Below are 13,697 nucleotides of genomic sequence, written 5' to 3'. Positions count from 1 at the left end.
CTATTGTGACAGCAGAGTCATACCCTGAAGGAAGCCCTTCATTTTTATTTTTTATTAGTTATTTTCTTTTCTTTTTTTTTTTTTTTTTTGGTACCAGGGATCGAACTTGGGTCCTTCAGCAGGCGGCATTTATTAGTTATTTTCAAAACTTTTTTGCTCTTATTTTAAATTTTTTTCTACTCTTTTCAAATTTTTCTTTTTCTTTTCTCTCCCCCCCCCCCATTGTTCTTCATCTCCCTTTTTGTTCCTGTTCTGGCCCTAATTCAGATTTCTTCTTTATTTTTCTTCTCTTTTTCCTTCTCTCGATCGTAATTAGTTTTAAAGGAAAGTAAATACAGTTTCTAGTCTCCCTGTTGCTGTTAGGTTGTTCTGTTCTCGTCTTTGTTCTTTTAATCTGTCTTTCCTCTTGTCTTCAACAGTTCATCTTCCTGTCCTCTGGCCTTGCTGCTAACCTTTTCCTATCCTTCTGCCTCTCTATCCCTCCCTCCCTAACTCCTTCTAACTCCTCATCCCAAAGGGTAAAGTTGCTATATTAAAGAGTTTATTCACTATAAACATATGTTGGGCTGGTCCTCAATTTAGATTTAATTCACACAGTTAAAGGTAATAGATTACTAACTCCCACAAATTGTCATTTTCTAAGCTGTGCTTGGTGCTAAGGTGTTGTGATTGATCTAATCAGTTGTCTTTCCTGGTATAATGAAAGTGAGATAGCCTCAGAGTCATTAGAGACTCAAAACCTAAAGACAAGCTATATCTGGAGGACACCTCTGAGAAGCAATCATCCCATAAGGGTTCTAAATACAAGCAACAAAGATACTTACAATAAACAATTTCAAAGTATCAACCCAGGAATTAAACCAAGGACAGTACCAAAAACAAAAATGAGAAGACATTTAAGCAAGGCACAAACTCAGACTTCCACCCCACAAAAGGCTAATTCTGGGGGAAACCAAGTGGAAAAGTCCGATAATCAACCACCTGGACACCCTGAACTGATCATAGCACAGAAAGTAACAAAACAGATGAATGAGGCTCTAGAAAAATTCAAAACAGAAATAATTTGCCAGATAACTACAGAGATGGTAAGCAGAGTAAAAGACATGATTAGAGGCTCTAGAACAGAAACAGATAAAAAAAATAGATGAGCTCAGAACCATGCTGGAAGCCATGAATGCCCAGCATAAGAAAGAAATGGAAACCATGAAACAGATTCAAGCAGATATCCAGGAGATTAAAAACTCCACTGAAAGTATTCACAGCAGATTAAGGGAATGTGAAGATAGAATCATCACATATAGAAGACAGGATTGTGGTTAGTGACCATGAAAACAGATTTCTTAAAAATAGTGAGGGACCACAAGAAATCAATCCAGCAGCTGCTAGATGATGCAAAGAAGAATAACATCAGACTGATAGGAGTCCACAAAAAAGCAGGAGAAAGTACTACTGACATAAATATACAAATGTGTTTAAATATTTTGTTTTTCTAGTTGTGTTTAACAGGAAAAGAATAGAATCTTGGGTTTAGGAAGGAGGAAGAATCCCAGCCAGGGCTGACTAAAAAGGAAACAGGGAACTGGTTTCTCCAGAGGCAGGATTGGTGGTTGGTACATGTGTTGGTCAGGTGGGTAGATGGTGCTACAGATAATATAGTCTGAAGAATTATAATCTTGGGTGATGGAAAATTTTGAGATTTCCATGTAGGAAAAGGAAAATTGCTCTTTCAGCTTTAATTCATTGATCTGTTTCAGATTCCATTGGCATCTAAAAATGAAACAAAAGGAAGAATGAACTTCACACATAGGGTTTTGGGGTGTTTTTTTGTTTTTTTTTTTGGTACCGGGGATCAAACTCGGGTCCTTGCACTTGTGCAGTAGGCGGCGAAACCACTGAGCTAAATCCCCAGCCCCACACATAGGGTTTTAATCTGGGAAGCAGGATATCATTTGGAACTATTTTTTTCAAAAAAGTTGTAGTCAATCTGTCTCTGGAACAGTTAGACTTCATTATATATTTTGAATATCAACCCCTCAGATCAGTGATTTGCAGTTATTTTCTCCCATTTCATAGATAACTTCATTCTGTTGATGGTGTCCTTTTATGCACAGGAGTTTTACATTTTGATGAAGTTCAACTAATCTACTTTTACTTTTCTTATTTGTACTTTTAGTATAAGAAATCATTGCCAAATTCATCATCCTGAATCATTTCCCCTATATTTTCCTTCTAGGAGTTATATAGTTTTGAGTCTTAACTTTAGGTCTTTATACCATTTGGAGACAATTTTTTTTCCCCTGTACTGGGGATCCAACTCAGGACCTTGTACTTGCCAGGCAGGCACAGCACCGCTGAGCTACATCCTCTTTTGCAGGTGGGTATTCAATTTTCCTAGCACTATTTATTGAATAACTGTCCTTTCCCTAATAAATGGTCTTACCACTCTTTTTTTTTGGTGCTGAGGATCAAACTCGGGACCTTGCACTTGCAAGGCAGGCAACAGAACCACTGAGCTAAATCTCCAGCCCTGGTTTTACCATTCGTATCAAAAATATTTGACCATGTTCCCCAGAGAATGTACTAGGTGACACCATTACTATACAGTGGGAATGGGGACAAAGTAAAGACAATGCAAACAAAGAAGCTATTTTGACCATACATGAAGAGTTCATTTCTGATACTCTATTCAGTTTCATTGTCTATATGTCTGTCTTTATGCCTGTTTCATATTATTTTGATTAATGTAGCTTTTATAATAACTTTTGAATTCAGGACAGATAAAACTTATATGTTCTTTTTCAAAATTGTTTAGTTATGCAGTGTCCCTTGATTTTATGATTTCAGGATACATTTTTTATATTTCTACAAAGAGTGCTATTGAGATTATGATAAAGATGGCATTAAATCTGTATCACTTTGGGTCTTATTGATGTAGTGATATTTAGTCTTCCAAACCATAAGCATGGGGTGTTTTTCTATTTATTTATATCATCTTTAATTTATTTCAACATTTGGTAGTTTTCTGATTATAATTCTTTCACCTTCTTAGTAAGTTTGTTATTTTATTCTTTTTATGCTATTTTAAATGGAACTTTTAAAATATTCAGATTGTTAGTGTATAAAATCCACTGATTTTTATTTTGTATCCTGCAGTTTTGTTTAATATATCTTTTTAATTCTTGTCCATCAGCTCTAATAGAACACTTACTAGTAGATATTATATTCATTGTCCTAATTTAAAATGAATTACTTTTTTGCTATTTACAATTAAGTAATATGTTTATTGAGAGTTTTCTTTGCAGATAACTTTTATCAGTTTAAAGAAGCTCCCTTCTAAAGTTAAAAAAGGTAAATTAAAGCTGGGAATGTTGGCACCTGCCTGTGATCCCTGCAGTCTGGGAGACTAAAGCATGAGGATGGAAGGTTTAGGCATAGGCTGGGCAACTAAGTAACTTAGTGAGACACTGTCTCAAAATAAAGAGAGGAGTGGTGGGAGAGGGAAAGACAGACAGAAAGAGATGAAGATATGCAAAGGCTCTGGGTTCACTCCACAATGCCTTAAAAATATTGTTTTTTTGTAGTATTGGGAATTGAGCCCAGGGTGCTACATCTCCAGCCCTTTCTAAATTTGAGACGCAATCTCACTGGTCTAAGTTGCTAAGTTGCCCAGGCCAGGCTTGAACTCAAGATTCTTCTTCCTCAGCCTCCCAGTATGCTGTGATTATAGGTGTCCATGCCTGTTCTTTCTGTGGCAGAGGACTTTTCTTTTATTCTGTTAATGTGCTGATTTGAATTAATATTAAAGTTTAAACTAATGTTAAACTAACTTGAACTAAGGTTTTTTTTGTGTGTGTGTGCCAGGAATCAAACTCAGGACCTTGTGCTTGCCAGGCAGGCACAGTGCCACTGAGCTAAATTCCCGGCCTCTAATTGGTGTATTTTTTCAGCTGTAGTGGATTTGGTTTGTTAGAATATTTTTTTACTGGGCATTTTCATTAAATGAGTTTGTATATTCTGTTTTTATTTCTGGGGAAAACATGATACATGGGATTAGAATTATATGTACTCTGCATATTTGAGAGAATTTGCCTGTAAATCCATCTTTTCTGAGTCTTTTTGTGCAAAGCATTTCAAGAACTGATTGAATTTTTTACAAAAATGATCATAAATGAGGTTTTCTTTTTTGGTACCAGGGATCGAACTCTGGTCCTTCCACTTGCAAGGCAGGCGGCAGAACCACTGAGCTAAATCCCTGGCCCTAAATGAGGTTTTCTTTTGGAGCCAATTTTGGTAAGATCTTGAAGTTATCTATATATTTTTTAAATTATTATTTATTTAAATTATTTTAAAATCTCTAGTCTGTTTATGTTTATATCTCCTTTACATTCCCAAGATTTTTTTCTTTTTTAAAAAAATTCTTCTGCAAGTCTGTCAATTTTGTGTTTTCAAACATTTTAATGGGTCTGATTTGCTTTCAATTTTTAATTCCTGTTCTTAATTTGTTTCACATATCCCTTTGGGTTTATTTTACTGTTTCTTTTCTGCTGTCTCCTTTTTCAGTAGTTTATGTTTCACTAACTTCTAGCCAATCTTCCTTTTTTTTTTTTGGTACTGGGGATCGAACTCCGGTCCTTGTGCTTACACAGCAGGCAGCAAAACCACTGAGCTAAATCCCCGGCCCTCCTCCTTTGTAATATAAACATTTAAGGTCTAGTTATTCTATGTGGGCCAGTTCAGCTGTTATCAAAGTTATAGTTACTATAACTTTGCTAAGTAATATTTTATTGTCATTCAGTGTTTTCTGTTTTGTGTACTGTACCTTTGATATCCAGGTTACATGAAAATGTGTTGTCTTATTTACAAATGTGTAGGAATTTTTAGTTATCTTTCCAAAATATAGATTTATGATTTAATTGTTTGCAATCTTTACTTCCTTACCAAGGTTTTGTGTATGTATTCCGACCTCTCCTATAACATAGTTGTCACTTTAAATGTTGTCTTGACCCAGTTTTGAGGCCCTGGTTTGAGACTGGTTAATTTTCCTTTTTGAGCCACTAAGTCCACATCCCAATCTTTTCCTTATGAGGTCTCATATTAGGGTCCACTGCAGCCCTACTTTCCCAGGTCCAGATAGCCTATGACTAGGTATACCCCTCTTCTCTGAGCCCACCAAAAATCTATTCAAGGTATCCACTGGTAGAAAGCCCTTGGTACTTACCTCACCTCACCATGCACTACATATACAGCTCCCGTGTTTTGTTGCCCCTACATACAGCCCAGTGTGACCACACCTGGCACATTTCTGTCAGTTTAACCTTGGAGGCTTCACCACTACTGTGCTGCAGTGGAATCCTGTGGAGGTGCTCTTGAAGGCTGTGGGGCGTGGGGGGGGTGGGTAATCGAGCTTCCATTTTTCAGAAATGCTGGTCACTGTGGGTTAGTTTAGTACCTGCAGCCTGGGGAATTGACCTTGATGTCTGTCTTCGGTATTGAAAGAAGGCTTGGTACACCAGGGGTCGCTGTAGCCTCGTGTTAGACATCAGGCCCATGTTCTGCCCTGTACCAACTTACTTTTGGGCAGTTTGCACTAAGTTGGGTTTTTTGGGGGGGGGGGGGGCGCGTTGGTCGTCTCTCCTCAAATTTCAGAAGTACAATGGCACCTTATGTCCATGAAAATGTCAGGAGTCTGGGTATTGGCTCCAGCTCTCAACTGGTTGTGATACCTCGGGTATAACCTGTCTGGGTTCTTCTTTCCCCATGTGTAATATGGATGTTACTAAAAAACTGAGCCTTTTTGGCGGGAGGAGTGGGATTTTTTTTTTTAATTCAGTTTTGAAACCCAGTAATGGGGGTTGAACCTAGTGCTTTTACAATGAGCCATATCCTCAAGGCTTTTGTACTGAGCTATATCCTCAACTCTTTAAAAATGTTTTTATTATGAGACAGGGTCTTGCTAAGTTGCCTGGGTAGGCTTGAAGTTGTTTTTGTTTTTGTTTTTTTGGTACCGGGGATCGAACTAGGGACCTTCCGGTTGCAAGGCAGGCGGTGGATCCACTGAGCTAAATCCCTGGCCCTAGGCTTGAAGTTTTGATCTTCCTGCTTCAGCTTCCCAAACTTCTGGAATTACAGATGTGAACCACCATGTGTAGCTGAACCTTGCTTTTAATCTAAACACCGACTAGGAAATTGAGTGTGGCTCACCTTGTGTTTCTTAGAATCCCAGTGATGGCTAAGGGCTCAACTACGTGAGGAGAAGAAGCTGTCTCTGTATATTTTATTCTTTCTATTAATTTTCACTGCTGTTGCCACTGTCAGCCACCTAGATATATCAGGCACTATGCTAAGTGCTTTACAAACATTAGGTCATTTAATCACAGCAAACGAAACTCCACATTTCTAAAAAAGGAGCTTGAGAAGTCTATTGCAAAATGGGCTTGAAGCTACATTGTCATTTCACAGGACATTGAGGACAAGTCCATTACTGCATCAGAGAACACTGACTGATATCTTTCAAGTCACTTATAGACACACATTTGCAAAAACTATTCTCTAGAAGGTGCTTTTTTTAAGGGAGAGGGTAGTACTAGGGATCAAACCCAGGGTGCTCTAACAGCCTCTTTTGTTTTGAGACAGGGTCCAAGATTCCAAGGATGGCCTTAAACTTGCCACCCTCCTGCCTCAGCCTCCCAAGCTGGGATTACAAGCATGTGTCACTTCACCTGGCCTGAGTATCCCTTTTCTTGAATCTCTTTGGCCATGTCACTCTGGCCTCCTAAGAGCCCATTCATTTGGAGAACATGAGACACCTTCAGGGCACCTGCCAACCTGATCCAAGGAACATTTTCAGTTAAAGAAACCCATGAGTAATTTGTGAGTGTGCCATGCTAGATCTTAAACCAGGGCCTTTCTCATGTTCAGCAAGTGCTCTGCCACAGAGCTATATCTTCAGACCCTAATAAATAAATTTTTAAGAAATAAAAACTTTGTCTTTTTTTAAAAAAACTTACTTCATTTTCTTCCTTATGTTCTTTTCATTTTCTTCCTTTCTCCGTCAGAAAAAAACTAAACCTTCTGTTTTGGGAAATGAGTCAGTCATTTTCTGCTTCCTACTTCTGTCAAAAACCCCATTTACGCTCAGCATAGCTGAGTGAGGGACAGGGCTGCACTCACAGGAAGCCACACACTCTTCAAAGGCACCTGTGCTTCTCAGCCAGCTCAACGCTGCCTCGAAGACCCTCTCTAGAGCCTCCTTAGAAAAGCCAGGTAAGTGGGGTGGGGGACGTGCGCAGGGACTGCAGTGGGACTGAAGGCAACCCTGGGAGGCGGCCAGCAGGGACACCGGGGCATATTGGTCATGCAGGTGGTCACAGGTGGCACCTCTCGGGGCTTTCATGCCCTGCCTGTCCACACACGAGTCCTCATGTGACAGGCACCTAGACATGTGGGGCTCTTTCCTTCTCTTCCTGCATGTACAGCTGTCGTAAGTCTGCGTGCCCTAGAAAAACAGGTAACTTCCATCCAAAATCCAAACATTTCTGCTTCTCACTTGTTGCTATCAAGCCTCTAGGGCCAAGAAACGGCCCCCTACACATACAGAATTGTAAACATTTACTAGCAGTCTTTCTTGTTTATTTATTTGTCTGAGACTTTCCTCACTTCTCACCCTTGTTTATCGTTTTCCCCTTTAATTTTCTCTGGTAAAATGGTGATGGATAGAATTGTTGCTCATTTAACAAACTTGACTGGAGACCCAGCCATGTACCACGTCTTTAGCATCCTATTTTAGGAATGACCCCAAATCTCTCTCCTAAGAAAGCCTTGGCATTTGGGTCTATGGTGGGAAGGATGGGTGAGGCACTAGAGAATTGCTGAACAGTGTGAAAGATTTTAGTAAGGAAAGTCATGGTGCCATGTGAGCAACCAGAAGGAAGCAAGGGCCAGCCTTGAGTCTGACAGCCCTCCCTCCTCGAATTGCTCTGGTACATGGGTGAGCATGTGTGTAACTTTTGGGTTTTATTATCTTCATCTGCCTCTGTGTGTTTGTATTCCCTATTGGCCACTGAACCCTGGGGCTCACACATACTAGGCAGGTTCTCTACCACTGAGCTACAACCTCCAGCCCTTCTCATTCTCTTTTGCAGTGGGATCTCACTAAGTTACTAGGGCTGGCCCAGAACTTGTGATCCTTCTCCTTCAGCCTCCGAAATAGCTGGGATCAGCTTGGGTTATAGGCATGCACTGTTCCTGATTTAGACTCCAATTTAGATAGAAAATGAAAGCTGAGCATGATGATGCACACCTGTAATCCCAGCACTCAGGAAACTGAGGCAAGAGGATCACCATGAGCTTGAGGCCAACATGGCCTGCATAATGAGTTCAAGGCCAGCCTGAACTGCCTAGCTGAGACCCTGTCTCAAAAAAGCAAAACAAAAGAAACAAAAAAAGAATGTGGTTGGGGAGGTAGAGATTTTCTTTCTGGCTGTGCCTTTTCAAGATCTTTCAGGGAATTTTCTTTTTTAAAATAATTTTTTGTAATCATTGTAATCATTTTATAATGCTTTGGGCTGTTTTTTTTTGGTTTTTTTTTAATGTGTTTTGATGAAAAGACCAAAAAGTTCCCTCAAGGTACTGAATATTGTAAGACTTTAAAATCCTGAAAGACTTTAAAATCCATTGGCTGCATTAGGATAAAGTGGCCACATGTTCCCAGAGGGCCAGGAATGCAGCCCCCTCCCCCAGATGTGTTCTGGAGCAGAGACTTGGCAGGGAGGTATTGGAGCCAGCTGACACTACCTCCTAGGAGCAGATGATTACATGTTCAGAGATCTGATGAGGTAGCTTGAAAGTGACCACTGTGGGAGTATATATGCCACAGAAACCAGCAAATGCTGTAAAGAAGAGCTTCCCCCACCCTTAGCCAAGACCTGATCTACCAGCTCGACTATGACTTGGGGTCCAGGTAGCAAGTTTTACACACAGATGTTTGGTCTCTAGAAGTCACTTAATTCTTGGGAGGGGGGTTGTGAACCTAGGACCTTCACATGGAGCCACATCCACAATTGGCCCTTCCCCGTTTTTTGAGACAGGCTCTCACTTTGTGGTTCAGGCTGATGTTGAACTCACTATATAGCCCAGGCTGCCCTCAAACTCTGCAGTCCTCCTGCCTCAGCCTCCCAAGTACTAGGATTACAGATATGAGCCACCATGCCTGGCACCAATGCCGTTTGTTTGTTTTTTGGTACCAGGGATCAAACTTGGGACCTTGTGCTTGTGAGGCAGGCGCCGGAACCACTAAGCTAAATCCCTGGCCCTCCAATGCCTTTTTTAAACAAAGAAAAATTGAGACAGGGTCTCATTAAATTGCTAAGTTGACCAGGTTGGACTCCAATCTGACGGAGTTTTCAAAGTCTTCTTGAGGTTAATGATGATCATATCCTACTTTGTCAGTTTTGAAGTACTGCTTTCTCCAGGAATCTAGACACATTTTTATGTGTTTTGGTTTGGTTATACTTACTTAGAATAGAAGAATTCTGTTGGAGATGATTTTTTTTTTTTTTTTGCACTACTGGGGATTGAACTCAGGACCACCTTGTGCTTGCAAGGAAGGCGCGGAGCCACTGAGCTAAATTCCTGGCCCTGGAGATATTTTAATGTATAATATTGTTAAATGTGCTTTGAAATCTATGTAGTATAAAGCATGCAAAAAATTAGTTTTTAATGATGAGAAATGGAAAAAATGGAAATAAAGTCTTTGTAAATAGGGAAGAGTGGAGGGCATGAAGGGGAGAGCTAGGAATGGGGAAAAAATAAGAACCAAGATGCAGTATATAAAGGTACAATTTGCAATGAGAAATGTAATTGTGTTGTATACCTACAATGTACCAATAAAAGAATTTAATACAAAAAAAAAAGAATTAGTTTTTATATAAAGTCAGGCAGGCGATTAACCTGGGTTTTTTTAAATTTTAATTTTATTGGTACAATTTAGATATAGATAATGATCACATTCATCATAACGTGGTTTGTTTGTTTTTTGGGGTTTTTTTTGGTACCAGGGATTGAACTCAGGACCTTGCGCTTGCAAGGCAGGCAGTGGAACCACTGAGCTAAACCCCAGCCATAATGTGGTTTATAGTGGAATAAGATTACTTGAAATGTGAGGGGGAATTTTTTTTTTTTCAGTGCTGGTGTTGAACCCAGGGTCTTGTGTGCATGCTAAGAGCCATGTTCTACCTCTGGGCTATATCCCCAGCCCCATGTATAGAGTTTTAATTTCTCTTTTTTTTTTTAGTGTGAGAAAGGGCCAGATGTGCGTTACTGTGGGAAACATGCACTGATGCTGTCATCCCTGAAAGTGAATTTAGGAACTCTAGACTGTATACAGAGTATATTTTAGAAACACATTCTTAGTCGGGCATGGTGGTGCACGCCTGTAATCCCAGCACTCAGGAAGCTGAGACAGGAGGATCGCCACAAGTTCAAGGCCAGCCTGAGCTACATGCTGTGTTCAAGGTCAGCCTGAATTACATAGTGAGACCCTGTCTCACTCACAAATGAGAACTAAAGTTCTAGCAGTGGGGTTAGAGGATCAGTGAGTGGCAGAGCTGCAGTGTGAGCCCAACCTGGGTGGTTGTAGGATTCTTTCCTGTGCTGCCAGGCCCAGCTAGGAATTGAGCACCTCAGCTGGGGAAGGTATGTTGTAGATATGTTTTTATATACACATTATATACTTATATGTAATATATATATATAATATAGACTTTAGATATTATATATAATATAGATTATAAGTAAGTGACCTGGGGCAAAACAGTATGCAACTGTGCTCTGCATTTCCTACCTTTTTGATACTTGTTCTCACAGAATGTTGCTTGCTCTCCCTCTCATTAGCTTCTTCTGCTTACACCCAGACAGCCTCGAGGAGCCTGTAGATTTAAAACATGAACTCCACCGACTCAGCAGACACCACTGTGGATGAAGCTATCTATAGCAATTACTACCAGTATGAAAACCTCCCCACGCCTTGCAACAAAGAAGGCATCAAGGCTTTTGGGAAGCTCTTCCTGCCCCCTCTTTACTTGTTGGTCTTTCTGTTTGGTCTGCTTGGAAACTGCGTGGTGGTTCTGGTCCTGTTCAAATATAAGCGGCTCAGGTCCATGACTGATGTGTACCTGCTCAACCTTGCCATCTCAGATCTGCTCTTCGTGTTCTCGTTGCCGTTCTGGGGCTACTACTCTGCAGACCAGTGGGTCTTTGGGCTAGGTCTGTGTAAGATGATTTCATGGATATACCTGGTGGGCTTTTATAGCGGCATCTTCTTCATCATGCTCATGAGCATTGACAGATACCTGGCAATTGTACATGCGGTGTTTTCTATGAGGGTGAGAACCTTGACCTATGGGGTCATCACCAGCTTGGCTACATGGGCCGTGGCAGTGTTCGCCTCCCTTCCTGGCCTTCTGTTCAGCACTTGTTACACCGAGCGCAACCATACCTACTGCAAAACCAAATATTCTGCAAACTCCACCACATGGAAGGTTCTGAGCTCTCTGGAAATCAACATTGTAGGACTGGTGATCCCTTTGGGCATCATGCTGTTTTGCTACTCCATGATCATCAGGACCTTGCAGCACTGTAAAAATGAGAAGAAGAACAAAGCAGTGAAGATGATCTTTGCTGTGGTGGTCCTCTTCCTGGGGTTCTGGACACCTTACAATGTCGTGCTCTTTCTGGACACCCTGGTGGATCTAGACGTCCTTCAAGACTGCACCCTTGAAAAATACCTGGACTATGCTATCCAGGCCACAGAAACCCTGGCTTTCGTTCACTGCTGCCTTAATCCGATCATCTACTTTTTTCTGGGAGAGAAATTTCGCAAGTATATTGTACAGCTCTTCAAAACCTGCAGGGGCCCTTTTGTGTCCTGCCAGTACTGTGCACTCCTCCAGATTTACTCTGCTGACACACCTAGCTCCTCTTACACACAGTCTACCATGGATCATGAGCTCCATGATGGTTTGTAGAACATGAAAATGCAAAGCACAAAGTTAATGAGCTTCCCACTTTCAGAGCTTACTAAAATTGTGTTTTTAGTAAGAGGTCCCTGAGTAGGTGTCATGAGCAAGGCTGACGTGCTCAGCCAAATGTGGGCCTCTCACCCTGCAGTCAGCTTTTCCTCTTCTGATAGCCAAGTTCAGCCCCCAAAGGGCTTACCTGGTCTGAGTAGCTTTCTTCGCCCTAGGCCTATCTGCAAGGAGATGTAATCTGAAGAGAATGCCGAGCAGTTCTGATGAGGATAAAGAAAGTACTGAAAGAGAAAGACCATTCCCTGTAACCCTGACTGATGGGGCTCTCCAGTGGGAAATAGACCCTCGAATTTCTAGCTTTTGTGAAACAATGTAGAAAACTTCGACATGCTGTCCTAGTGTTTTACTTATATCTGAAGTATGGCATATTCTGTGAAGCCAGTTGTATATAGGAACTATTAGTGAAATAATGAACCTGTATCTTGATCCTTTTATTGTAAAGGATTTTTTTTTCCAGTACTGGGAATCGAACTCAGGACCTTGCACTTGCCAGTAAGGCTCAGGGCCACTGAGCTACATGCCGGTCCTATAAAGGATTACTTGTTAATTGAAGGCAAACTTTCTCTGCTGATTACAAGTGTAAGTAGATCAAGACATACCATGGTCTGATTTCTGCAGCAGGCAGCAGAACTACTGAGCTAAATCCTCGGTCCACCATGGTCTGATTTCCAAAAATAAAATACAAGGCATTTAAGATCCACACGTAGGGCTGGGGATTTAGCTCAGTGGTTCCGCCGCCTGTGTTGCAAGCACAAAGTCCCGAGTTTGATCCCCGGTACCAAAAAAATAAAAAGGAAGATCCACACGTATTTGTTGAAACTCCAACACAATTTCACTTTTATGTAGACATTTTTTTGGTACCGGGGATAAAACTCAGGACCTTGTGCTTGCGAGGCAGGCAGCAGCACCACTGAGCTAAATACCCAGCCTGGTTTTAATTATTACAGGTGAACATTCAATTTTAAAAATAATATACAGGGACCTAGGAGTATCGCTCAGTAGCAGAACACTTGCCCGGCATGTGTGAGGTCCTATAACACAGGCTTAGAAGATATTTATCTAGGTCTTTTACTTTATAAACACAGCCTTCAAATTTAAAAATAAGGCCTACAGGGCTGGGGATTTAGCTCAGTGGTTTCGCTGCCTGCTGTGCAAGCGCAAGGACCCAAGTTCGATCCCCGGTACCAAAAAATAATAATAATAATAAGGCCTACTAATAAAGTAAAATACCTCCCTAATCATTCTGAAGTGCCATCAGTTAAGAATAATCAACTAAAAGTTATTGCTGATGTGGCATGAAAATGACTATTAAAAACCATGAAATTATAGAAGGATTTGCTTTTCTATTAAAATACTGGCTCTGTGGGCTGGGGATTTAGCTCAGTGGTTCTGCCACCTGCCTCACAAGCGCAAGGACCCGAGTTCAATCCCCAGTACAAAAAAAAAAAAAATACTGGCTCCGTGAGACCTAGTCCCTCCAAAACCAGAACCTTGCTAGCTTTTGAGTTAAATGCTTTTGTTAGATTTACATATTACTGCTTGCTCTGTAGTTTCAAAGATTGCAATTCTAGAAAATTTACTTTCAGAAAAGTGGTTTTAAGAGGGAAAGTT

General features: G+C 40.8%; 2 protein-coding genes across 4 annotated transcripts in view; one reads left to right on the top strand and one right to left on the bottom strand.

Annotated features, from left to right (window-relative positions):
• Positions 1-41: 41 nt before the first annotated feature.
• Positions 42-13,697, bottom strand: part of Glb1 (galactosidase beta 1) — a 144,389-nt gene continuing 130,733 nt past the window's right edge. The window contains exons 16-17 of one of the 3 annotated variants that reach the window (XR_015439519.1): positions 11,495-11,632; positions 42-10,925 (exon numbers count right to left, since the gene is read on the bottom strand). Coding sequence is in view for 1 of the 3 variants with exons in the window: in XM_021238708.2 (XP_021094367.1) it covers positions 11,603-11,632 (30 nt within the window). In the remaining 2 variants the exon portion in view is untranslated. Of the gene's footprint in view, positions 10,926-11,009; positions 11,633-13,697 lie in introns of those variants that run through there. The other 2 variants (XR_015439520.1, XM_021238708.2) reach the window with 2 other exon arrangements.
• On the top strand, positions 10,941-12,417 carry Ccr4 (C-C motif chemokine receptor 4). The gene has a single exon (XM_087182149.1). It carries the CDS (start codon positions 10,941-10,943, stop codon positions 12,021-12,023), a length of 1,083 nt encoding a protein of 360 aa, XP_087038275.1. The 3' UTR covers positions 12,024-12,417.

This window comes from Heterocephalus glaber, unplaced genomic scaffold, assembly GCF_053883595.1.
Source record: "Heterocephalus glaber isolate CG9 unplaced genomic scaffold, H.glaber_assembly_v1.0 deba00001472, whole genome shotgun sequence".
Lineage (NCBI taxonomy): Eukaryota > Metazoa > Chordata > Mammalia > Rodentia > Bathyergidae > Heterocephalus > Heterocephalus glaber.
Note: the sequence above shows the minus strand (reverse complement) of the source record. Positions and strands in the feature narration are given on the sequence as shown.